The sequence below is a fragment of the Sturnira hondurensis genome, unplaced genomic scaffold (genome assembly GCF_014824575.4).
Source record: "Sturnira hondurensis isolate 20B ecotype Veracruz unplaced genomic scaffold, ASM1482457v3 Scaffold0004136, whole genome shotgun sequence".
In the NCBI taxonomy this organism is placed as follows: domain Eukaryota; kingdom Metazoa; phylum Chordata; class Mammalia; order Chiroptera; family Phyllostomidae; genus Sturnira; species Sturnira hondurensis.
In genome coordinates, this window is record NW_028076767.1 from 886,453 (window position 1) to 913,550 (window position 27,098).

Below are 27,098 nucleotides of genomic sequence, written 5' to 3' on the forward strand. Positions count from 1 at the left end.
GAAACTAAAAAATTCCCATACGCAGAGGTAAAGCATATTGTGAGTCCCAGGCAGCGGGATCTGGTGAGCATCGCTGCATAAATCTTGTGGTGAGATTAATGGATACCAGTATTATCTGTTTTGCTGTAATACAGAACTCTCAGCAGAAGTCACGAATGCCCTGCGTGCAGCATGCCAGGCTGAGATGATAGATTTTGCGATTGAGGAACGATAAAAGACCGCAGCCTCCGCCACCTGCAGCCAGGTTTTTATTAAAGTCACATCCCGGAACCTGCTCCTCACTTCTTTAGACTCTCCCCTTAAAAGCAGTACCAGAGAACAAATAAAAATTTTTATTAGACTTGCTAGATTTCTTATCTGTGAGATGGATTTACGAAGTAGGGAAAAGCACAGGGTTTCATCGTTGCCCGGGCTGAAGCGTTTTAAGTGCCAGCAGCTCCGGGTGCCTCTGACATCCCATCATTCACACGACACAACTGGGTGTTTATTAATTTTGTCTGTCATCCTCCATGTGTAAGAAGCCATAGGGTTGGTTCTATTTCATTCTTCCTCCTATTCATTGCCTTGTAAAATGTTTAGCAAGTGGTAAAAAAATATATATAGAAAATAAGCCGTTATTTTTTTGTAAGCAACTTTGGTTTTATTCAGTGCCTTCCTCAGATGATAATACTAACGGAACCAAGGTCAAAAAAAGAAATATTTCTGAGGCAAGGTGGGGCCTACAGAGCCTGATATTAAATTCAGTAACTGCTCTTGAAGAGAGATCACTGGGTTTTTTAACTAAGTCAATTGCATTTTGATACACAATATTGCTTCTGTAGCTGGGCTGCAGACAGGAAAAGCAATATTTGAACATGAACAGCAAATTTGCTCAATCGACTTCAAGAATATAAAAATGTTCTCCCCAACCTTTCACCAGAGTGCCTTAAATTCCTTGCAAGGCTATTCTTCAAGTTTTTCACTTTTTCTCCTTTCAATTTCATTCTATGAAACAACATCGTAGAGGTTATACTGAAAATAACATTACAACTGTGTCTTACTAACACATGTGCTTTTCCAGAATCAAATCGGCTGTCAGAATAGTAACATCTGAATTATACACAAGAGATATGTATCCAAACAGAGATCATATCTAATTTTCTTTGAAGGAAATGTCTGCCATAAAAAAAAGAGTTATTAAACACTAGGTGACATTTGTTTTATTTGAAGCCTTTTGCTCCCAGCAGAGAATCAGACTCATCTCTCCTCTTGCTTTCTACAGTGGACTTGATCGACAGCTCTCAGGTTCAGCACGTCCTACTACGTCAGAGTTCCTGGGAAGCAAGAGAGAGCCCCCTCTCCGTAAAGCATCTTTCCCAGGCCATCCAGGAGCTATTCCAGGGAGTAAGGACGCAAGAGCCAGGACAGGTGCACCCCAGAGCCTCGGAACTCACTCTGAGCCTTCTCACGACGATATATGACAGGTGAGGGCACAGAGGTGGCACTACAACCCCAGTGGCAGAGTTTTTTGCCACCGGTCACTGACCATTTGGTGTTGTGTAACGACTGCTTACAGTTGGATATATAAGGTGGCTTCTTTGTTTTCCACAAATGCATTATTCCTTCAGGAGGGGAATGAAGAAGATATGTTTATTACCTTCACTAATATAAAGGACTCGTGGATTGCAAAAAGGGAAAAAAGTTTCACATTATATTTTTCTGTACAAACGTATTTTCAGTCTAGAGACCACGTACACTGGCCTAGCTATGGCAATTATACATCTATGGTTGAGAAAATGTGCACTTCTCTCTTGAGTCCCTAGTAGCGTATTTCCTTGCTTATTTCTTTGTAACCAATTATTAGCTTTTGTTTTGTTTTGTTTCATATGTGAAGTTTGAATAACCTATGTGTGGATGGCTAACCTGTTGTTTAAGTCTGTTTGAGCTACTACAACACAAATTACCTAGACTAGGTTGTGGGGGCGACTTTGCCTGCAAAGTCCCCCCTGTCCACCACGGATGAAAGTGAAACTACCAAGACATGATCTACTTGGGAAGGAAAGGTGGCTGATCCCTCAAAGGAGAAGGGCTGAGAGCCCCTTCCTCAAGAGGCTTTTATTGGGTTCGTTTGCACAAGAATACAGGTAAGGATCAAACAATAGATAGCATTCAAAGAACTATGAGGGCTTATTCTCAGTCAGGGTCAGATAGCTAAAGAGCCATAAAACTTTGAGGAACAAACTTCTTGCTTGGACCCTTATCATTTAAATTAGAGCATTCTAAACAAAGCAGGTTTCACAGGATTTTTACATATTCTTTCTTAGGCCTCATCACCCTGGGAACCTGCCCTTTCCAGCACAGGGTTGCACCACCTTCCCCATCATAGGTTTTAGGCTTAAGTGGATCAGAGCCAGGAAGCGCTTCTCCCAGATGGAAATGGGGACTCAGGCTATGTCAGAATAGCCAGGTGGCAAGGGTCCACCACTCCCTCTTTGTCACAGCCCCCAGAGTCCTTCCATGACGGCCCCCCAAGTGATCAAGTCTGGCTTAGGTTGCCCCTCTCTGGGTGAGGAGTCTTACCCATCTCTGACTAGCCGACCATGCTTTGGGGGCAGGGAAGTAAGCTGAGGAAGCGTTTGCTACCAGAGACAAGCTTTGTCTTCTAAGTGGCTTGCATTCCTGAGGTCACTCACTCAATCTTAGCCATGGAGGGCAGTTACAACTCCTGAAACCAGGCAGAGCAGTTCCCAACACTAGGTGGCTTGAACAACAAACATTTATTTCTCACAGTTTTCAAGGCTGGGAAGTCCAAGGCCAAGGTGCTGGCCAGTGCCTGGTGAGGACATGCTTCCTGTTTCATAGAGGACCACCTACTTCTGTGTCCTCAAATGGCAAAAGGGGCTCTGAGGTTTCTTTTATAAGACCCCTAATCTAACTCTTGAGGACACTGTCCTTGTGATCTAATCATTGCCCAATGTCCTGCCTCCAAATTCCATGACATTGGGGGTTAGGATTTCAACGTAAGAATTGGAAGGCAGCAAACATTCAGTTCATCACACCTACAAACCCATTTAGACCATGTCAAAGGCTTGATTGTGCATGCCCTGGAGTCAGTGGTGCGTGTGTGCGTGCATGAGCGTGTGTGTTTCTCAGTGTCTTGCTGGCTCTGGGGCTTACCATTCTTCTGTCTCCTTTCATTCTGTTTACCTCATGTGGCTTGACCTGGCCAGCCTCGTCCTTTAGAATGGGCTTTTAAAAATTCATAGTGAATACAATAATTTGAAAAGTACAGGAAAGAGTACAGAAGAAGGAATGTCACCCAAAAGCGTGCCTCACAGAGGCAAGCACAGTTTAACTATTTGACAAATTCCTTACAGTGTTTCCTTTTCTAGTTTATTGTTTGTTTTTTTAATTGCACAGATAATGTATGAACATGTTTCCATGTTATCTTTTGATGACTTTAGCCTCCTTGAACATTAAGCTTTTGACAGTCACGCCTGATATCAGTGCCTGCCCCTGAAATGCCCTCGCTTTTAATACATTGTTTTGTAGGGGTGAAACCTGCACAGCCAGTGGGCAAAGGGTGGCCAGGCTCCAAGCGAGGGCCTGTGATTTCTTTATATATAAGCGTTTGTCCCTTTTGGTCCTTGTCTCTGTTGTTTGGTTGCCAGGCATGTGAGTCCCTAAAGAAGCGAGACCACCCAGTCTGCGAAGACTGGGTGGACCCCTCTGTCCCCGGTGCCTAGCACAGTGCTTAGCAACGAGGAGGCACCCAATAAATATGAGCTGAACACATAAATGAGTGATGGCATATTTTAATGTAGTTATTAGTCCTGTCAAATTCTAGATAGAGGAAAACAGACCACAAGAAGCTTGAACTTGTAACACCACATCAGAAACATCCATCAACAGTTACGTTTCTTAGAAGCCACTTCACCAAGAATAACCCTGCCTTTCCCATTCCTGTCTCTGTGCTTTGTTGCCATGCAGCATGGGAACGGGTTTTCTCAAGCTTGCAACTGCAGCCGCCGCCCTGATTGCTCTCTCAGGGGACAGCCCTCTTACAAAATACAGAGGTAAGAGATGCAGGGGTTTTGAGTGTGTGAAATGCAATGGCTTCTAAATCTCTAATGCATTATCTTCTTCACTCAGCCGTATATCCCAGCCATGTGGCTCTTATTCAGCATATACTCAGCATGACTTGGAATTTTCCAAGATGTTGAGCTGTGCTTTCTTCTTATTCACAACGTGGTTATCCTTGATAATCACTTATGTGAGGATTGTTCAGATGCCAGTGGTTATTACTCCTCTACAGGCTGGGACTCTCCTTCCATTGCTGTTTACCAACTTTCTGGTCTTCATTATCGATGCACTGAATTATCGGGAATTGAAATGGGAATTGGGTCTTCAGCAGTTATCAAATTATCTATTTTGGAAAGCCTTCACAATAGAAAGCAAAGAATCGAGTGGAGAACATTCTGCTTTCTTCCCTTTATACCCACAAATACACTGTTTAGAATTCAAAGCCTATCCTCTTCAAAGGTACATTGTAAGAGTTTAATTTAAAGATTTCTTTTCTCCCTTATGTGTCTAGCTCTTTTTCAGCTCTATGCAGAAAATCGCAGGGGAGGTTATGATTCTGGGGCACGCATGACTCGCAGGGTTTTGAGAAACCTACTAACAGATCTGCAGCAGGTAAATCTCTAATACTTAAGAGTTCTTAATTTGTTCCAGCTATTAGCCACATTTGTTATCAAAGACTCTAATTTTCACAGTGTCAATTATGCCTTAATATAATTCTCCACACAATGCCTCTGCTCTGTAGCCACTGCTATTATCTGAATATTGGTCTGATCTATTGCAATCACTTCCTAACTGGTTTTCTCAACTCAAGCCTCTTCCCTCTCCAGCTGTACCTCTGCACTGCAGCCAGTGACTTTTCCAAAATGCACATGTCACCCTATGCCTAAAATTCCTCACTGGCCGTTCACGGCTACAGAACGAAGCCCAAGTCCTTAGCATCACAAGCAAACTTGCATGATTTGAACCAATCCTTCTCTTTTCAAAAAGAGGTAAAATCATGATTCTCATGCAAATATCAAATGAACATGTGTCCAAAAATTTATTTTGCTTATTAATTAAAAGGAGGCACTGGTGAAAATATTATAGCTAGTTGAAGGAAATAACCAAAAAACAGCCACACTAAGGGATTGTGAACATTAAAATGAATTTGAAGCCAAAAGAAGATTGGCTTTGGGGAGAAGGGGAGGTTTGTTTGTTAAAGGAGAAGGAGACTTTATGCGCATGTTTATAGATAAGAATTCTTTGCAGTTAGGTAAGTTTTCCACAAGTTAACTTCCATCTCTACAGAGTTGTAGAATAGCCTAGACAAAGACAATGACACCTAGGTCTGTAGATTCACACCATCCCCATTAAAAAAGATCACTAGTGGTTTCTTTTGCTTCTTCCAGAGTGTTTAATTTTTCCTCACAGCCCTTCCGCACTTTTCATTTCTGCATTTCAAATCCCTGCTGTGCCACGGTGCCCCCAGTTCTCCAGGTCTGACCTCAGGCAGTTCCATCTCTCCGCAACGCCACTGCCTGTCCTTTCACTTGACAAATACTGTTCATCTTTCAAGGTCATTAAAATATTAGTCGTCTCCTCACTAAAAGCTTCTTTAACTCCCTGTGTATAACTATGTTATAGTACTTGTCATTTTTTAAAATTTATTTATTTTAATTGTTCAAGTACAGTTTTTGGGCTTTTACTCCCATCCCAGCTCACCCTCCCCAGTGCTCCCAACCTCCCTCCCATTTCCACCCCCCTAGTTTTTGTCCATGTGTCCTTTATACTTGTTCCTGTAAACCCTTCCGCCTTTCCCCTGAAATTCCCTCCCCTCTCCCCTCTGGTCCCTGCCAGCCTTTTCTGTATTTCAGTGTCTTTGGTTATATTTCACTTGTTTGATTGTTTTGTTGTTTAGGTTCTCGTTAAAGGTGAGATCATATGGTATTTGTCCTTCACCACCTGGCTTATTTCACTCAGCATAATGCTTTCTAGTTCCATCCATGCTGTTGCAAAAGGTAGGAGCTCCTTCTTTCTTTCTGCTGCATAGAATTCCATTGTGTAAATGTACCATAGTTTTCGGATCCATTCATTTACTGATGGGCACCTAGGTTGCTTCCAGCACTTGGCTATTGTCAATTGTACTGCTATGAACATTGGGGTACACAGGTTCTTTCGGATTGGTGTTTCAGGGTTCTTAGGATATAATCCTAGCAGTGAAATTGTTGGGTCAAAAGGCATGTTCAAGGCCCTGGCTGGTGTAGCTCAGTGGATTGAGTGCGGGCCTGCGAACCACACGATCACGGTTCGATTCCCAGTCAGGGCACATGCCTGGGTTGCAGGCTAGTTCCCGGTTCCAGTTCCCAGCAGCGGATGCATGAGAGGCAACCATACATTGATATTTCTCTCCCTCTCTCCTTCCCTTCCCCTCTAAACATAAATAAATAAAATCTTTAAAAAAAAGGCATGTTCATTTTTAGTTTTCTTAGAAAATTCCATACTGTTTTGCACAGTGGTTGTACTAGTCTGCAATCCCACCAACAGTGAACTGGGGCCCCCTTTTCTCCATAACCTCTCCGACACTTGTTGTTTGTTGCTTTGTTTATGATGGCCATTCTGACTGGTGTGAAGTGGTATCTCATTGTGGTTCTAATTTGCATCTCTCTGATAGCTAGTGATGTTGAGCATCTTTTCATGTGACTGTAGATCCTCTGTATGTCCTCCTTGGAGAAGTGTCTGTTCAAGTCCTTTACCCACTATTTAATTAGGCTGCTTGTCTTCTTAGAGTAGAGTCATGTAAGCTCTTTGTATATTTTGGAGATTAAACCCTTGTCTGAAGTATCACTGGAAAATATACTTTCCCATACAGTTGGTTCTCTTTTTATTTTAATATCTTTTTATAAAGATTTTATTTATTCATTTTTAGACAGAGTGGAAGGGAGGGAGAAAGAGAGAGAAACACTAATATGTGGTTGCCTCTCATGTGGCCCCCACTGGGGACCTGCCTGCAACCCAGGCATGTGCCCTGACTAGGAATTGACTGGCGACCCTTTGGTTCACAGCCCGCACTCAATCCACTGAGCTACAACAGCCAGGGCTTAATACTGTTTTCTTTAGCCATGCAGAAGCTTTTTATTTTGATGAGATCTTTGTTGTGATTTTTACCCAGACATATCCTTTCCCCACTAGACTGCTTCTTAAGGGCAAGGATTATAGCTCATTCATGTTTATTTAGCCACTGGTTTGAAAAGTGCCTGGTGCTAAGGCCTTCAACAAATGCTTAATGGAAGCATAAATAAAATGCAGTGCAGGCCTTGGCTGCTGTAGCTCAGTGGATTGAGCGCGGGCCTGCGAACCACATGATTGCGGTTCAATTCCCAGTCAAGGCACATGCCTGGGTTGCAGGCCAGTTCCCAGCAGGGGACTCACGAGAGGCAACCATACATTGATGTTTCTCTCCTTCTCTCCTTCCCTTCCTCTCTGAAGATAAATAAATAAAATCTTTATAAAAAATGCAATGCAGAATACTCAAATAGTTAAGATTTCCATGATTTCCTTTGCTTTAAGATGTACAATTTTAATATAGCTGTCTTTATTAGGCAAGGTAATTTAACCTCCTTAAAGCAAATATGTTAATTAAATGTTAAAATTATATACAATATTGTAGCCAAACAAGCATTTTTGCAAATAGGTTAAGCAGGCTCTGGATTGCCTTGTATGTACGTAGGGGCCATCCCACTCTATCTTTTACCCATTCAGAGCATGTCTCCATTCTTTGTCCAGTTCCTGTAACATCCCCACACTACACTTTCTGCACAGGTAAAGCCATACTAACTTTCTGTTATTTTTCTCCTGGGTGTAGGCTATAGGAGAGGGAAAGAAAATCTTTTCTTGTCTATCCATCTTAAGTCATCTGGCTTATGCCCTGTACATTAGACTGACAAAAGACAGGTTAACAAGAGAAGAACAAACAAGTTTATTAACATGTGCATGGTGCATCACACTGGAGCACCCAGTGATGAGTAACTCAAAGAGGTGATTAGAACTCTGGCTTTTGCACCATCCTACGCTAAACAAAAAAAAAGGAGATTCTGAGCCTCCAAGTGGGAGAGGAAAGTTATGAGAAGGTGACCAGGAAAAGTACAATGAACAAAGGTTGTTTAGTAAGGTTTGTTATTCAGGTTGAAGCCTACTTCTTATCTAATAATAAGCATTGTTAAGAGTTCATCTCTTCCTAGTAGGGAGAGGGAGATACCTTTGGTACATGGAAATTCCCTTTAAAAATTACACTTTCTTTACAAAAGAAAAACTTGTGCCCTATTTTTAGAGTTTTTCCTGCATCTACTGGTTCTCAGTAGATGGCCTTTAGCTCAAATAATTCTTATGCCAAAGAGGCATATTTTGGGGTGGTATATTCGGGTACCCTGCAGGACCAGGGATCTGAACTGGGATAGTGGTGATGGAGTGAGGGAGTGGGTGTTGAGGATGGTTTTCAGAACTCTAGGACAGAGTGCATGGTTTGGCAAACCTACCCCAAATTACCTCTGCTTTGCTTTGGTCTTAATATAAAATTTTATGTTCTTATTGATCACAATAATGAATGTTTAATTTATTCAAAAAATTCCAAACAACGTTTGAGATATTTATACTTCTCAAAAGTACAATAACTTTTTGTAAATCAATAAGGTTAAAACATCAAGCGTCATTATTCCAGAGCCATTCCGGTGGTTGTGGGAGCGCGTGGATCTTAATGCCAGTTTTCTGCTACCTCCCAGGCGTGTCTCAAGGAGCATCTGCAGCAGAGGTGCTGCTTCAACAATCCCCACGTCTCAGGACCCAAGCTGGTGGGGAACCAGAGAGTGGGAAAATCTGTCCATTCATTTACACAATCAGGCTTCTAAGACGGGCATGTGTAGATGTGCGTGATTTAAGATGAACTGAGGGGCATTTTCCTTCTTCTGTAGAAATCCTGTTCTTGCCTACTGACTGCTGGCCTCAGGCTAACACCCCATCCCACAGGCCCGAAAAATCTGCCCTTGTTTCAGGCTCAACTGAGGTCAATGAGCTGCTGAAATGGCAGCTCCCACAGAGCACTGCCTTCCCCCAACACGTTATTATGCTCCTGAGAAAGCTGTTAGGAAGAAAGAAATTTGCATAGCAAATTATGATCCCACTGACTTCCATTAAGAACTTAGAGATGGAGTCCTATATAAAATTCCAGGTCTCACTCTGCGATTCAAACCCCTCCCCCAAGAATTCTAATTATCATTTCAAGTGGCATCCTGACTGTGCCAGTGTGTCCTCTAGTCAGGTTTAACTCTTCCCCAGAACACCTGAAAGAAATTAGTCAAATGGGCAATTAATCCACAAAATCTTTGCGCTCCCACTTAGAGCCAAAAATATAGGTTAAAACCCACTACAGAAGTGACTTTCTCTTGGCTGGTGTCAGAATCCCGGAGATGGCAGGTCCATCCCATCTGAGGTACTTTCCTTATTTCACAAATTAGTTCAAACCCTTTCCCAGGGCTCATTGTGTCTAAACAAGTGGTCCAGTTAGTTCACCAGCATTGGGTAATGAGCTATTCTTTTCAGACAAAGGCTAAATAACATACAGGGTCCTTACTCCTGTTCAGCTGGTGTTGGGGTTATTATCAATTTAAAGTACAAGCCGGCTTGTCACTATTACGCAAATGTTTGTTGACTTCTGCCTGGCTAATTGTCAGCAAAGTGGTTCTAAGTGCCACTTTCCTGATTAGACGAATGTTTATTCGAGTTGATGGACTCAGCAGGAGGGTCTTGAAATTATTCCTGAGTTTACAGGCAGTGCCTGCTGACAGCCTGTGCTGTGGAAGATGTCAGACACAAAATTAGGACCCGCGACAAAAGGGGCATAAACGGAGGTGACAGGTAAATGTAAATGTGCATATCGATAATGTCAGATCCAAGTTCCTGGTCATCTTGGCGACCCAGAGGGGTCCTCAGTCCCTTGGCTAACTTCCTTATGGTGAATGTGATGGAAAGGCTACCCCATGAGTGGGTGTAGACTGAGCCATTTGAGTACACATAAGGTTGGAGTGTGACCAAGCTTTGTGAGAGCACCTCGCGGGAGCGAGGAGTCTTGGAGAGAGATCTCAATCCTGTGGCTGTAACTTTCTGTGTTTAACCTTGGGCAGAATATCAAACCTCAATTACTTCTTGTTTTAAACCAGGACAATGATCCCTGCCCTACCCTAGAAATTGGCATTTGTTAATATGAGATGATGTGAAAGTGTCTGAAACGGTTTATCTTAAACCTGCTCTGAACTTTCACACAGCGTCATTCTATGTAATACATAGGCAAACAAGAGCAAAAAAGGGTTACATAATTTGACTGAGATCATAAGCAACAGCGAAAGCCGTCCCTGTATTGCCCAATTGCCAGACCTTCTTCTCATCCTCTTTTCTCCTCCCAGCTTCCTGCTTATTCACCTTTTGTCTCTTCACACATTGCACAAAACCTACACATTCTCGTTTGCTTGCACTGAGACGGCGCAGCCCACCCCAGGCACCCAATTCCTGTGGCCCCATGGCTGTGCGCACCACTGATCAGGCATGCTGGTGCTCGTGTCCACGTATTCCTCCATTTCCTAACAGCTGACGTGGGGTTTCTTGCCTCTTGTAGATCCCAGCCGTCGTGGGCGAGAGTCGAGCTCTGGGCTCTGTGGAGAGTGCTGTACGCAGTTGCTTCCAAGGGGTGAGTGCCATGCAAATGTCCCTGGCAAGAAGAGGCTGGCACGTTTGCTGACCCGTTTAAACTACAGACCGAATCCTCCATTCAACCTCCCAGACAGACAACCTGCTTGAAGGGCTAGACTTGCCTCTGACTTTTCATGTGATGAACTTTTTTCAGCAGAGCTCGAAGAGGAAAATATATTTTCACCTATCCCGAAGACCAACATCATTTCTAGAAACACATCCAGGTGTGCCATTGTGTTTCAGGTGCTGAGCCCAGCAATCAAAGAAGAGAAATTCCTATCCTGGTTACAGTCCGAGCCTCCCCTCCTCCTGTGGCTCCCGACCTGCCACCAGCTGTCAGCCACTGAAATGGTCACTCACCCTGTCCGGTGTGGAGTATGCAGGGACTTCCCAATCACGGGACTGAGGTACAGTGGCTCACCAGTGCTGCGTGGACAGTCATTCCCAGACGGGTCCAGAGCCATAGCTGTGTCGCTCTAGATCCTCTCTGTGGTCCTTCTCGCACATCTGAGATTCAGTTAATTTGGGAGACAAATCACACTAATTTCCTCCACGAAGGATCCCGGTTGATGATAAGTGTTTCATCTTCTATAATTAATGGAATATTAAATTCTTCCACTGACTTATACGCGAACCAGTAGACACTTTTATTCCTCTAAGGGAAAAAATATTTTCTTTTGTCACACACACAAACAATCCTTCTAAATACCCTGGAGCCATCCATAATGCAAACAGTAATAATGGTTTGCCTTTATTAAGTGTTGAGTAACTGTTAGGTTGTATGGTTCACGTGGATTATTTCATTTACTCTTGTTCTAACTCTTTACAAAAGGTGGCGTTATTATCCCTGACTTCAGAGAAGCTAAACAACTTGCTTAGGGTCACGTGGTTAGCAGGCAGCAGAGGCTGGCGGTCTGAAGCCAGAATCCTCGCTTTGCAACCACGATGCTCTGCTGCCTCCCTGTGGAGGCAACTGAGAATGTCCCTTGGACCCGAATCCATGGCCAAGCTTTGTGGGAGCAGATTACACCACGTCTCTTCTCTGCCTAGAGAGAGGGCGTATTTGACAGCTGGGTTTGGAGGTAGGAGAGTCAGATCTTTAAGGACGACAGCCAAAAATCTCATCTTAGGGAAGGATGTTTTAGGCCTTCTATAAATAAAACAATAAAGAAGTGAAGTTAGAGTTATTAATAAAAAAGAAACCAACAGACCCGGGCTAGGCACGAGGGACGCCGCTGTCCTGGTCAGTGAACACACAGGTACAGGGAGGGGCAGGAGGTATGGAAGGGCAGAAGAGCTGGGACCACCAGGTAGCTTTGGGAACAGAAAAGCAATTTTTCTTCTACTTTTCTAAGTTGTTCCAGCTGGGCTAGTACTCAGATTAACATGAGACAGTTTAACAGGAGAAAATAACCCAAATTATTACAGAGGCACATATGGAGATTCCATGAGGATAAGAGACCCGAAGACACATTGGGCAGTTGCGGCTTACGTGCCTTTCTGGACCGGGGAGAGGGAGGCAGGGGTCTGAGGTTTCAAGGGAAAGCGGGCGATTCACAGGCAGGTGAGGAAGAGAAACGTGTGGAAAGCAATGCTCCGCCACCCAGACACAGTGGGACACACAGGGAATCTCACAAATAGGCTCGCTTGGGTCCCCCGGGTCTTGGTTCATGCCTTCGAAGGCAACTATGCTAAGGTTCCCTTCTCAAGGCAGGGTTTTCTATCTGAAATCCTTTAGGCAGGTAACAGGAAAGAAAAACAAAACCTTCTTAAACTTTAATTTTTTTTTAGCTCAAAATAGTCTGCGTGCCAGCTCGGCACATTCTAGGGAGACTTATTCTGGACCCCTGCACAGCCCAAAGCAAGTCAAGGAGGGGCCCCCGAGGGGCAGGAGGAGGAAGGATTCAGGCCCGGCCCCTGCTCCCTCTGCTTCTCGGCACTTTCAGACTTTTATTAGCCCCAAATCTTAAACGTGTTGGACCCTCTAAGAAACTGGGAAACTTGTTTTAATTTTGCTGAGAAAATAAATTGGGTTCGAAAAGAATTCTGACACAGTGAAACTTCACTCACGAAAAGCTCTTATCCCATAACTGAACTTAAAATAATAAAATATATAAATGAACAAGACTGTTGAAAACCGAGTAAGCCAAACCAAACAAATCTCCACATTACAATGAAAAATAAGCTCTTTTAATATTGGACAGTGGAGGAACATGCATATTATTAACTATGTTCTATGTATATTATAATCATTTAACCAATAAATAAGTATTAACTAAGCAGTTCCTATGTGTCCCACACTGGAGCACATACAGAATTCACTTTGCAATTATATAAAACACAGCTTTTACATTGAAAATTGTTTCAAAATTATTATGTGTAATGTATAGCAGATACAAGTATTCCTGTATTACGAAAGAGTTTCAAAGAGTTTGAATGATTTGCTCCAGTCACTCAAAGAACCGCAGAGGGAGAGGGCAACCAGTGCCACATTTTACCTTTTTAGATGATCTCCTATCTGTTCAGAACAGAAGGGCCTTCGTGGGAACCGACTTTCCTCCTGGACGTCCAAGGCCATGTTCAGTTCTCATACATGAGATAGCTGGGTGAGCTGGGCAAGGTCTGTAGCTTCTCTGGGCCTCAGTTTCTGTGGAAGCAAATTAAGGAAGGGGGTGGGGGGGTCAAATGATGGCACAAGCCTCCTGTAGCTGTGGCCTGCATCTTTTAGAAACTGCTGGAATGGGTTACTGTCCTGACCTTGAGTGTTACTGTCCCAGCCTTGCTCCTGTGTTTTTGGCTCTGCTGAACTCCAGCAATAGCCCCAGGCTCTTTGTTTCAGAGAAGTGTTATAGGATCTGGAGGTAGCAGGAAGAGGGTACGGGCCTTCTAAAGTAAGGGAAAGTACAAAAATTAAGGATTGTTCCTAAGTCAGCTGTTAAATTTTCACAGTACATGTCCCATTTCTGCTCCGTAATAGTCACTGAAGGTTGAAATGAGTTTGGGGAAAAAATTTAGTTCTCTGTTGGTAAAGGCATCAATGACAAACTAATCTCATCATGCACACTACACCCCCTCTCATAAATCTGCTGGTTGTTTCAGAGCATGGAGGAATTAATGCAAGGTCAGGGTCAACATAGTGTCCTAGGTGAGTTGACTGCAACCATACACAATGCTGGATAGAGCAGCCAGTATGGGTGTCTTATCAAATAATCCTTATCAAAATACTTTATTATATTATACATTGCATGTAAAAAGTGAAAGCCTTCCCATTTATGCATGCCGAATAATTTTCAAAGCTTTGTCAACATCTTGCAAGGCTGAGTGGGCAGGGTTTACCAGTTCCATTTTCCTGGTGAAGAAACTGTCATTCATTTGACTTCGTTCAACCAATGGTTATTGAAAACCTCAAATGGACTAGGCAGCCTCCAAAACAGTGAGTGTGCATTTCTACTTCAAGGTCATTGGAGTGGGGGTCTGAAGGGTCTGTCATAAAGTTTGTAGTACACAGTACCCTACATTTGTAAATATTTGAGGGCAGGGATGAATGAGATGTCTATACTGTAGTTTGTTGGATAAAACTATATGAATATAATGCCATATTTTTAAAATACCATCAAAGATTTCTTTGATTAGATAAACACATCAGAGCCATTCAGAATCCACCCCTGCAAAATCTGGGAGAAATGTCGCACGCACCTGGCAGCTCAGACATCTCCTGTGTGTTTCTGCTCAGTTTCCACCCGAATGTCATTTTCTTTGTTCGCCTACTAGTAGTAATGTCAGCCGCGCTTCCATTGTCATCGGCAGATACCGCTGTCTCAAGTGTCTCGACTTTGACATCTGCCAGCTGTGCTTCTTATCTGGTCTGCACAGCAAGTCCCACCGGACGTCTCATCCTGTGAGTGAGCACCGTGTCCAGGTAACACCTCCCTTAATGCAGCAAACTGTTCAAGAGTCGCATTAGTACCAGCTGCAGCAGTTGAAAAACTTTCCCTACACTGAAACCACAAATTCTGTTCCTTCCATGCTTGATAAATATCTAAGACTAAGGAAGTGGCAAAGGAAACCTTAAATATCTCTCAATATAACTTTTTAACATTGTAAATTTTAGTTAAACGTTTTGGAGGCAGGAAAAGGCTGACTGGAGGTGAGTCGGAAGCCGTCGGTCTCGGACTGTGTGGTAGAAAATATCTGAGGCGTAAGGCGGGGAGGCATGGGCAGTGGGCCCGGATTTAAAGGGAAAAGGCTCTGGTTGGGGAAGGTAAGGCAACAAGGCTCCTAGCTGCTAGTTCAGTGGGGGTGTTTTCCTTCTGAACATGATTTTTCCTGAGCCCAAGGCATCAGGTACTTTTTTCTCTAGGAAAAAAATCAAAGAGAAAGATAACTATCACCATCTTAAGTGGAACAGTATAAAACTAAAATGTTTCGAAGAAAAATTTCAATATTAAACAGGAGAATTCAGGTCTTTCTAAGAAGAAAGAGAAATGGGATAGTGACTGTTAAACAAAAAGCATTGAAGTTTGTTCAAAAAAGGACACTTTCTTCACATCACAAAGTTTCCGTGGACCAGTCTCTCTGTACAGATGACACCACCCTCAAGGACTGCAATAGTGAATGGAGTGTCTTGATGAACTAGCTTTTCAGGGAACCGTTTTCTCTCATTCTCCCCTTTAACGAGAGTGGCCCACAACAGTCAGGTGCCTGTGTCCTGCCAAGTAATTCCCAGTGGGCATTGCTTTACCAAACTACATTATTACCAAAATCCTTGGGTTCCTTGGCATGTGATCTTGCTGTTTCTAAGAGCCTGGGGAGAAACAGGGCTTAGCGGCGTTAGACTGACACCGTGTGGTCACTTGTTGTTACACTTCAGGTTTCAAGTGCTGAAAATCCATACCAACTCCTTGTATTCCTTCTTTGCCTTTTTGGGGGTGTAGGGGACAAAAGTTCTCAATGTGGGGTTGGTGGGCGGACTTTAAGGGGTCTGGGCATCCACTGAGGTTTTATACAGAATGAAATATATGAGCATTTTCCTGGAGATAAATCCACAGGTGATCTCCCCACTCTCAAAGGAATCCACAACCCAAATGTTAACAACCATGGACTTAGTCCTCCTTTTCCCCCCTGTTCTAGCTTTAAAATTCCACACTACTAGGTTGTGCTAAGGAAGAACAGTTATTGTAGAAGTTGAGGGGTATGTAATTCGGAAATGTATGCTGTATGTACACGTAGACAGAGAGGACGTGCAGAACTCCAGGCAGTAAGAAAGCAAAATGATTTTTCTGAGGACATAAATGTCAGACCTTTCGTGGCAGCCGGTCTGCCCGAGTAAGGGAAGAAGAGCATGTCCAGACTGACCGGACGCCCTTTGCAATGTTGGCTGTTCCAGGAGATGTCCACAAAGGAGAACACGAAGCTCCTCCTCAGGGCCGTCAGAAACAACCTGGTCCAAGTGGGCTGTCGGAGGAAGGAAGCTGCGAGAAGGCAGTGGCTGCGGGATCCGGTGAATCCGAAGGACACGAGGGACCACGCACAGGCCAGGTGGGCATGTGAGCGGCAGTCTGGTAGGGTGGCCACCTGGGGCCTGGGCACAGAGCAGCAGCTCTCATAATGCCGATGAGCCTGAGGGAGGCAGGCGGCAGGGGAGAAGGAAATGTGCTTTTCCCGTCTAGAGGTGAGTCTTCATCTAAAGTAGAGCCAGAGGCAAACACCCCTTCCAGCGCTCCATCCTAATATTGAGAGTTATTGCAACTAAAGGCATCAGACGCAGATTTTTACTATTAGGGTATTTGAATAGCTTTGTTTTCTATCCCTACCTTTTTAGTTGGTTTGCTTTTAAAGTTTAATTTAGAATTAATACTTCATTTTTATTAAAAAAAAAGAAAAGACACTCAGTATTCCATCACTCACAGATGAATGCTACTCATATTTTAGTAATCCAAAAAGGAATTATGTTCTGGATATAATTTTTTATTCTTCTTTTTACTTACATTAAATGGAGAGCATTTCCCATGTCATTAGCTTCCAAAATGTCATTTTAATGGCCTCGCTCTCATCCTGATAAGTAAGTGCCATAATTCACAAGCAATCCCTTATCTCATTGAAAATTTTAGTTATCTTCAAATTTTGTGCCCCCTAATTCTGTTTTTAATATTCCTACACACTTACCTTCCCATATTTTTAACATTTTATTAAGATAAATTTACTCAAGTAAAATCTTGGGTCAAAAGTTGTGAATTTTGTTAACCCTCAAAATTCAGAATGCCACACTGTGCTCCGGAAGGTGGACCCAAAACACACGGCACCCGAGGTGTATGAGACCCCATCACACACCTGACCGCCAGTCTAAAGATGGCTTCCAAAAAGTCTCTGTGACCTGAATTTTTGAAGTAACCCCGTCTTTATAGTCTAAAATTTCAGAGGGTAGAGAGAAGAGGTAGCACTTCCTACCTCTTATGATCATTAAACATTTGGGTGGAAAAAAACCAGAATATTTATTTACTCCCATTGTAAAAGATCCGTTTACATTGGTATTAATTTCTTCTGGAATTCTCTACTCTTTTCTCGGACACCCACCAGTGTATTTCTATCCCAGTCCCAGGCCTTATTTCTGTGGTTATTTTGTCACAGTATTATTTGGTATAATTTCAATACATTTATATAGCTCTTTAAATGAAAAAGTACATATGGGCTTCACAATTTGATGGCATTCATTATGTCTGTGTCACGTTTGCTAGAAGGTTGACATCAATATATCCTCATAAAATTTGTGAGTCATTCAGGTGTTTGATACAGAAGCAAAAACATCAGGTTCTAATTTATCTGTCTTCTTCAATCCATTTATTGCACCTTTCCCTAGCAGAATAATAATAACACATGTCAATTAGCCATCGGATTTATTGAATACTTGATATCTTGTCTAAATCCCTGCATTCTCTTGGTTAGAACACAAAGATCCGTATTCTGATTTGCATTCCTTTTGACCACTGAAGCCTGACTCAGGTTTTAAAAACACAGAAATGATCACATTCCTCACATGCTCATCTCCCCCAAACTCCCACGCCTTAAATTCCTCTGGTATCTTTCCATTGTTTTTAAGCTAAAAAGTAAAAATTGTAGCAGGACTCAGAGAAGTCCTGCATATGTGAGGCCCCGATAACCTGCTCCACCTCCCCAACCCCTATTTACATTCCTTCTGCTCCAGCCCTGGTACCTCCCTCTTCTCCTGAGGTTAAGCCTTCTCTTATAACTTAAATATGTTCTTTAGAGAATTGGTACCCACAACCACCTCTCTGAATGGCTTGATGCCTCACTTCCTAAAGATCCACAAAAGATCTTGGCTCAAAGGTGACCTTATCCTTAAGGCCTTTCCTGATCACCCACTTAACACTTCAGCCCCTGTCCCCACACGGGCACTCTCAATCCTCCTGCTTTGCTTTATTATTAGTTTGTAAAGCATTTCACCAGTCTGACATCTTATATAATATGGGGCATCAAACTCATTTTCACCATTATAATATGAGGTATCAACCTCATTTTCATTTAAAGGCCTTGCAGTTGCCTTCAAAGGGCCTAATGTAATTTTAGGACTGTATAAATTTAACTACTCTTGAACAATTAAGTGAGAGCTCAGCACTGCCACCAGGGAGAACCAAGGTGCCAGGCCAGATAAAACAAGGTGGAGGGCTGGATTTGGCCCATGGGCCTTGTGTTTGCCACCTGTGTTATACATGTCACTTTTTTTTTTTGCTATAATGAAAGCTCCATGTAGGGAGAACACTTTTATTGTTTTCAGTTGTATTTCCAGAATCTATAACAATGTCTGAGTATGATAAATGAACAATGAATATTTGTTGAATGACAGACTGGCCGACTCAATAATAAAATGAATGGATGCATGACGAATTGATGAAATTATCTGCCTACATGGAACTTTCATTATAGTGGGGAAAACAGACAATAGAAAATAGTCATATTAATGAATTGCTTACTATATTGGAAGCTATAAGTATTAAAGTACTAGAAAAAAAAGAAGAGCCAGGTGAAAGAGAGCAAGACTTAGGCAGAAATGGGTAGCAAATTTAAATAGGGTAATTATAGAGGCCTGGGTGGGTGGTGATACTTCAGCAAAGCCTGGAAGGAGCTAGGGAGTGAGCCACACCGCTGTCTGAGAAAACCGCTCTGCGAGTGGAGGAGACAGCAGCTGAAAGCAGGGGTGAGCTTGGCAGGTGCCGAGAACAGTGAGGAGGACAGTTCCCCTGAAAGGAATGAAGGGAGAGATGTTGGAAATCGACTAAAGGGAGCAAAAGTAGCTGCAAGACGAGGTAAATATTTCCCTAAGTTTTCCTCTAAAGCTTCTATTTTGAATTTGAATTTGAATTTGAATTTTCAATCCATTTGAAATTTAGTTTAGCAAGGGTCTAGCTTTGCTTTCTTTCAGATAGTCAGTCAATTATGTTATTTTTTCCCACTTAGTTAAAATACCAACTTTGCCACATATTAGGTCACACACTTAGATCAATTAATAGAATTTATATTCTCATCGTCAGATATATGGGTCAATTTTTGTATCTATGCTCAACTATGGTCACGGTGATGCTGTAGGAAGTAGAAGTAAAAAGTTGTATCATCTGAAAGGGGGAGACTGTAGTGTAGCAGGAGAGTACAGTGTAGGGTGGCAGATGTTTAGACTGTGATGTCTCCTAGACACCCATGTGGAGGTGTTGAGTAGGCAATTGACTATTCATGTCTGGAATTTGGGAGAAAGTCTATTGGAGATACAAAATTGGATGTCGTTGACACATAGCTTTGGAAGCCATGAGATCAAATTAGATCACTAAAGAGAGAGTGTAGATGAAAAGAGGAGAATTGAGGACTGAGCCCTGTGATAATTCACATTACAAAGTTGGTGAGAAGAAAAGCCAGCAAGGAATACTGAAAAAGAATGATGACCGAGGTAGGCGGAAAACCAAGAAAATGAGGGGTCCTCGAAGACAAGTGAAGAAAGTGTCCCAGTGGGGAGGGCATGTGTGGTCTACTGTGTCATGTGCTGCTGCTAGGTCAAGTAAAAGTCGACCTTTGGATTGAGCAATAAGAAAATGATCAATGACCTCTAAAAGAGCGTTGTGGGCAATGGCAGCATTAAAAAAAAAAAACAGACTAGAGGCAGTTTGAGAGAGAATGGGAGATGAGGAATTGAAGATACTACATGATAAACCTTTTCAGAATTTTTTAGTCTGCAGGAAGCAGAAAGATAGTCAGGTGACTCAAGTTAGGGGAAGGCTTTGTTAGATGGAAAAAGCAAAGCACATTAGTGTCCTGAAGAGAATGAGTCTTTGGAGAGAAAATGACGATTTGTTGCAAAAGGGGAGAATTGTTGGAGCAAAGCTTCTCAGCAGCCGGGGTGGGGTGGGGGGATCTAGGGCTCATGTAGAAGGATCAGCTGTAGAATAGTGGTATCTACTCAATAAAAATATACACAAGATTTGGCCCTTAATCTACTTTTCAAACTCTGTCCAATAGGAATGAAAACAACTCTACATAGTAGATAGCATTCCAGGACAGGGAAACAAACCGGAAACAACCCCCTGGTCCACTGGTAGAAAACTGATGGAACGTATATGATCCAGACATACAACAGAACATAATGAATCTACTTAGGAACAACTTCTAGCACCTATTTATTATACTAGAGGGCATTCACCATCATACATTAAGAGAAAAAACATAAGTGGCCAAATATTGTATATAAAACAATGCCATTGTTATTTTAAAAACAAACTCAATATGTATTTTGATGTTTGTGAATATTTGTATGAGTACAGAAAACGGTGTTGAATAGCTTCAAGGTACTAAAATGATCTCAGATGGGGTAGGAATAGAGTGTGTCACTCACAAGATGTGTGACAAAAAAGTTACAGGTTGTCCTGCTTTTCTACCCCCAAATGCCCACTCCTGAACAAAATAATTCAATGCACTGTAGAATAATGGCATCTGTTCCTATACCTTCCTTGTGTTCTGTGGAAAAAATCACATTACATCAAAAGATCATGATTGTATATTTGTCTGGTTATTAGATGTCAAGTCTCTGTGAACAGGGAGTTCCCCACTTTTCACTAACAATCTAAACTCAAGATGGTACGAGACTTTAAATGGTTTTTGAATAACGGAATGAAACCAGATGGAATTACATAAAATGGAACATACCTGACCTTAACCTGGTCTGCTCTATTCTATGTTCTTTCCAATACGGCACAGTCAACCCACAGCTGCGCCGAGAACCCCCAGTCTCCGGCCAGGACGCGGCGACCTGGGGGTTCTCTGAAGTCGTCCCCAACTTTCTCTGCATTCACATTTCTAAGTTGTCAGGAAGAGGGGGATGGAGTTTTCATGCCTATTATTGGCTAATTAGTATCAGCCGAGTAGTTGGAAAAGAGCACAGAGAAAAAAAGTTGGCCTATCCTATTACTATTGTTGGATATTAATTTTAATAACAGATTTAACGTTTTCTAAGACTCCACTCAATGTCCTACCTCACAATTATTGCAGTCTCTAAGAAAGCTCTCCATTCAATACAACAGCTCTAAAGCGCCGCCGACGTATGTAGGTCCAGTTGACCCAGGGGAAACGGCATCCACGCAGGCCCGCAAACGAGTGCGGCAAATGACACCTCGGGCTCCACCAACCTGCGACAGCAGCCCCTGTCCACAGGTGAGTCCAAAACGGAGAGGACGCATCGTGGTCACAGCCTGGGCCCTTTTGTAATGGTACAGTAGGAGTTGGTGACTCATTCCTTAGTTTGCAGAATGTTGTCAAGATGTTAATGGGATCAAGGAAGAATCTAGGCACATGTTTTAAAGTAACTTTTTAACTTCGGTCATAAAGTGCCATGTGTTAATTTTAGAAAACTTGGAAAAGTCAGAAAGGAGCAAAGACCAAAATTAAATACGTAATCAATCCATAATATAGCCATTATTAACATTTTTATATACTTTCTTCCCTGTTAACATTTTTAATATATATAATTTATATCATCCTGAAAAAGGTATTGATTACATAATTCTTTATCAATGTAAGTTTCATTGTGAGCATTTCCATCGCCATTACAATTCTTCAGAAATATCTTAATGGTTACATAAATTTTATTTAAGTAGACTTAACATTATTGAACCTTCTCTGTTATTAAATATTTGGATTGTTTCTGATTTTGCTATTATTTTCAATTTACTATTGAAATTCTTATACATTATTCTTTGTATGTGGTTACCCAATTATTTCATCAGAATGTTTCTTAAGGTGAAATCATTAAATGAGAGGAGTAACATTTTAAAAACTCTCCTTACTTATTACAAAATTGATGTTTAGAAAAGATATACCAAATCAGACTCCCAGATAACTTAAGTAACTATCTCACTGATCCTTCCTAATATTGACTATTATTACCATATTTTTAATTTGGTTCATTTTATGAGCAGAATATATTGTATTTGCCTTAATTTCCATCTCTCTCATTAAGAGTGAGACAAAACTTCTTTTCCACACATAGTTTAGGGGGCAGTTGGTTTTTGTCTTCTGTCAATATCATTTGCCAATTTTTACTGATGCATCTGTTTGATTTATTAATATATTTAAACTTAAAAAATTTTAAGGTTAACTATGGGAAGCCTGTCTTCATAGTTATTTTCTTTTAGTCTTATTTATAATTATAATTTACAATGTATTTCCAGCTAGACATTTTTAATTCTTATGAAAATACTGTCAGTCTTTTCCTCCCTTCTTGTATAGTTTCATGCTTAAAAAGTGTTTGCTATTAAGAAATTAAATGACTCTTTAGCTGTATTTGCTTTCACATGGTTTAACTATTTCTAACATCTACCTTTTGTTCTGATGCCTGATAGGAAGTCAGGGTGTCCCCCCTAGTTCTAGCTTTTACTTAAATAGCCTATTTTATCTAACCTTAAGTAAATCATTTTCTTTTTAAATTTCTGTGGAGTTGTTTCTTAAGTATAACCTAAATTGTTCATCGTTTTAGAATGTCTTTTACATCAAGAGGTCACTCACTATTTTGATACCAGGGACTGGAGTTTGGGGAACCCTGTTTTACTGTTATCTATTTACTTTCTTTTACTTTTATTTTTACATATGAATATTATTTTAATTATTCTAGCTTCATGGTACCATGAACATGTTATAGAACAACTTTTCTCTTTACTATTTTTTCTATTCAAACTGTATTTCAATATGATCTTTTACAGCGTCAATGTAGCTGGTAGGGGATTTTTTACAAAGTAATGCAATGTTGATAGTCTCCTTTATTGTTTGCTTTTTTTTTTCTGAGACAGAACTGACACACCACATTAGATTAGTTTCAGGTATACAACACGATTTGATACTTGTATATATTGCAAAATGCTTACCATAATAACTCTACTTAATATCCATTACTGCCCTAGTCACAATTTTTAGGATCTGCTCTATTAGCAACTTTCAAATACACAGTACAGTGTCACTAACGATAGCCACCATCCCAAGAACCCATTTATTTTTTAGAGAGAAGTATGTACCTTTTCACCACCTTTCCCAATTTCATCTCCCACACCCACCTCACATCTCTCACAACCACCAATATGATCTCTGTTATCTGAGAGCTCAGTTTTTTGTTTTATTTGGTTTTGCTTTTTGTTCCACATAAATGAGATTGTACAGTGTCTTTCTCTGTCTCAAATATTTCATTCAGCAAATGCCCTCAGAGTCCACCAACATTGTTGCAGATGGTAAGCTTTCCTTCCTTTTCATGGCTGAGTAATAGTTCATTCCAAATATGCTTCTACATCTCGGCTATTGTAATAATGCTGGAATGAACATAGGGGTGAATATATATTTTCCAAGTTACTGTCCTTGTTTCCTTTCCATACATACCCAAAAGTGGGAATGCTGAATCATATGATAGTTTGATTTTTGACTTTTTGAAGAACTTCCACACTGTTTTCCACAGTGGCTGTGCCAATTTACATTCCCACCAACAGTGCACAAGGGTTCCCTTTCCTCTCCACCCTCACCAGCACTTGTTACTTCCTGTGTTTTTGATCACGGCCATTTTAGCAAGTGTGAGGTAGTAACTCACTCTGGTTTTGATTGCCTTCCCCCGATGATTAGGGATGTTGAGCATCTTTTCATGTACCTGTTGGCTATTTGGATAAACTGTTTATTCAGACTTTCTGCTCATTTTTAAGATACATTATTCAGGGGTTTTTTTGCCATTGAGTTGTGAGGTGTGTGTGTGTGTGTGTGTGTGTGTGTGTGTTCCTGAATGAACTCTCAAACTTCAAGCTAGTTCTACCTGCTGTCTTTGTTCTCAGTGGCCCCGGGGCATCTCGAGCGTGGTGGGTCCTTTCAGCATTCCAACATTAGTTTACTTCCTATCATTCTATGTTTCTCACTAAGAGCTCCCTGGGCATTTCATGTTCATTGTTGCTATTGTGAATAAAGGCCTCCTCATTTGTAAGTTTTTCTTAATTATTGTGATGGCATATCAAAAAGTTATAGATCTTTGTATGGTTATCTTTTAAAAAGAAACTTTTTGGAACTCTCTCAATCGCTTTAAATATTGGTTTAGTTTGAATCTCTTGTTTCCAGGTAGACAAGTAAGTGGTCTGGGGAAAAGAGAAGGTATTCTCATGTCCTTCTTTACAATACTTAAACCTCTCATTTCTGTTTCATGTTTTCATTCCAGTAAGACTCCAGGGTTTTCAGAACAATATAAATAATGCAGGAGGTGATGGGGCATCTTATTTTATCTTAAATAGGATTATATTTAATGGAGGCATTTCCTTAGTGTTTCTCCATTAAATGTTATGGTGTTAGTTGTTGGTTTGGGATCTTTTCGATGAGAAAGAAGTCATTTTATTTTCCTATTTTTAAGTGTTTCAGTATTCAATCAGAAGTCATTGAATTTATTTACTTTAAATCCTTTTTTTAGCATCAGTTTAAAGTATCCCATGTTTTCCTGTATTGGAAGCACTGCATTAACGAATAAGAGTCCCTGATAATAAATACTAATCCCTGATAATAAATTGGCATTGCTGGAATTAAATACTATGCTTGTTTATAGTGGATTATGCTTTAAATCCACTTTCAATTTGATTCACTCATTTTTTTTGTTTAGATTTGCATCATATGGGTCAGAATTATCTTGTTCTCTCTCAATCCTTTGTCAGTTTTGAGCATTTGAGTTGTGGTAGTTACGTTAAGCAACTAGTTGTTTTTCACCTTCCTTGTCTTTAAAATGGTTTAGCTTACACAAGTACTATTTATTTAACAATTGCCAGAATTCAAGAGCAAAATTTTAGGACACTGGACCTTTTATAATATTTAAATAAATTTTTCTATTTCTCAAGCTTAATAGTCTCTTCACACTTTCTTCTATTAAGTTGGATAATTTCATTTTCTTGAGAAAATTATCTCTTTAAGATTTTTTAAAAATTAGTCAGAAAGTAAAAATTGTTTTATTTATTTAAAAAAAATTTTTAAGCTTCAAATTTCTACTTAATTCAACTCAAATATGCTCACCTTTTATTCCAAAAGAATAAAGTAACATTTGTATCAAAAGAATCAAACCAAATATCTGTTAAGAAAACCTATAATATTCTCAAACTACATACCCACCTGTCAATTTTGGGCTGATTTTGTATAATCAAGTGTATAGTGTTTTTTAAAGAGTAAGGTGGATCAGGTTTACCGGCTGTTTGCAGGGGTAAAGTGTGCTGGAAGTTTTCTGTTCAGCCAAGAACTATGAATTAATGGCAACAGTAGTACACAGAATTAATTATAGTATAATCCATACTGTTCATCTGAGGCATGTTTTAGAACTCAGTAGTGACCTCCTTAAGGAGACACCTAACCTGGCCTCATTTACATGTAACTGAGCAACATAAATTTTCTCTTACCTGTTGCCCCGAAAAAGTGGGCAATTTGAACCCCAACAACATATGCTACCTATGATCTGCAACCCATGAACTGTATTGTTCACTCACTGCCTTAGTGGTCGAAGTTGAGCTTGGAGGGGATGGTTCCCAGGTCTATCTCCAAAAGGTAAATTGCATGCCCCTTTGATATTTTCACGTCGTTCCAGGGTCTGTAGATATGAAGGCTCTACCCAAAACTTCTGAATAGAACTTCCAGGTAAAACACTCTTCTGTCCACGGGGTCTTAACTTGACAACTGAATGTCATAACATCAAGATTAGATGTTACTAAAAAGCAAGAGGAAAATTAATTATCTATAGATAAGAAAGATATTCAAGAATTTTATGAGGGCAGAGATGAGAGAGGAAGGTGAAAGAAAAAATAAGAAAGTAAACAAAACATCCCAATGAAGTGTTTTCATCGAAGGGATCAGAAACGTTTCTTGGCTGGTGGTTTCTTTTTTGTAAGTGCACATTCTACAAATGCTTTATCATGTTTCCAACCTGTTGTTTTTTCATCGTCCCATGCACACCTGCCCTTCCCTCCATCACTGTCATAATCCGTGCAGTCCGATCCTAAAGCAGGTCTTTAGGATGTGGTGGTCTATAATGCTTTCCAGTTACGCCCGAGAAACATGAGTTCCCACACTGCAGTTGTTCTGGGGGGGAGGTGGGCCTGGAGAGGAAGGCCTGTGACCACCCAGTAACCTGTGGCCTGGACTGTGGCCATGGGGTGTTCCTTCCTGTCTCTGTGCACTTCCACCCGTGACGGGAGCCACTCGGACACCCCTCCTTGCACAGCTAATGCTGCCTCGCACTCGAACTGGGGCCCTCGGCAGAGATGTAATTACGTGGGAGGACAGCTGAAAAGCTGCTCTATTTCCTGCCCCAAGGAAAGCCGTTTTCACAATGCACAATGTTTTCTCCCTTTAACGCGTATTTGTTCTGAGGGATGGAATTCAAAAGAGGTTTTGCTGTTTTGGCATTCTTCCTTTATTTTACTTGCCTTTTACTCCCTCACATCTCTTTTTCATTTTTAAAGTTGCTGCAGCCTATCCTGAGTAGGTGGTACATTTCTTTCTCTGATTTGAAAGAAACACATCAATAATAGTATAAACAAGACCTGCATATATGACAAAGTATTTGTAGGATTTGTACAGTTTAAATAAATCAAGAAGCATTTCTAATTCCTTTACTGAAAAAAATTTCATTGGGAGAAGGCCATGGAGTATAGCCACAGTTGCTTAGAGGAACAGAGTAATGAAATTCAATCTCCCATGCAGATGTGTGGGAGCCAAAGGCTGGTACACGGTGCCCCAGGAGCTGGAGCCGGGCTGGGTCAGGTCAGGATTTGCACCCGGGT

The 27,098-nt window shown here is 41.2% G+C and overlaps 1 protein-coding gene across 1 annotated transcript in view; it reads left to right on the forward strand.

The window, feature by feature from the left end:
• DYTN (dystrotelin) overlaps nt 1-27,098 on the forward strand; it is a 45,643-nt gene that overhangs the window by 8,320 nt on the left and 10,225 nt on the right. Inside the window, exons 3-9 of the mRNA XM_037043498.1 lie at nt 1,262-1,463; nt 3,970-4,055; nt 4,574-4,674; nt 10,703-10,774; nt 11,020-11,183; nt 14,584-14,695; nt 16,166-16,314. Of these exons, the coding sequence (XP_036899393.1) occupies nt 1,262-1,463; nt 3,970-4,055; nt 4,574-4,674; nt 10,703-10,774; nt 11,020-11,183; nt 14,584-14,695; nt 16,166-16,314 (886 nt within the window). The remainder of the gene's footprint in view (nt 1-1,261; nt 1,464-3,969; nt 4,056-4,573; nt 4,675-10,702; nt 10,775-11,019; nt 11,184-14,583; nt 14,696-16,165; nt 16,315-27,098) is intronic.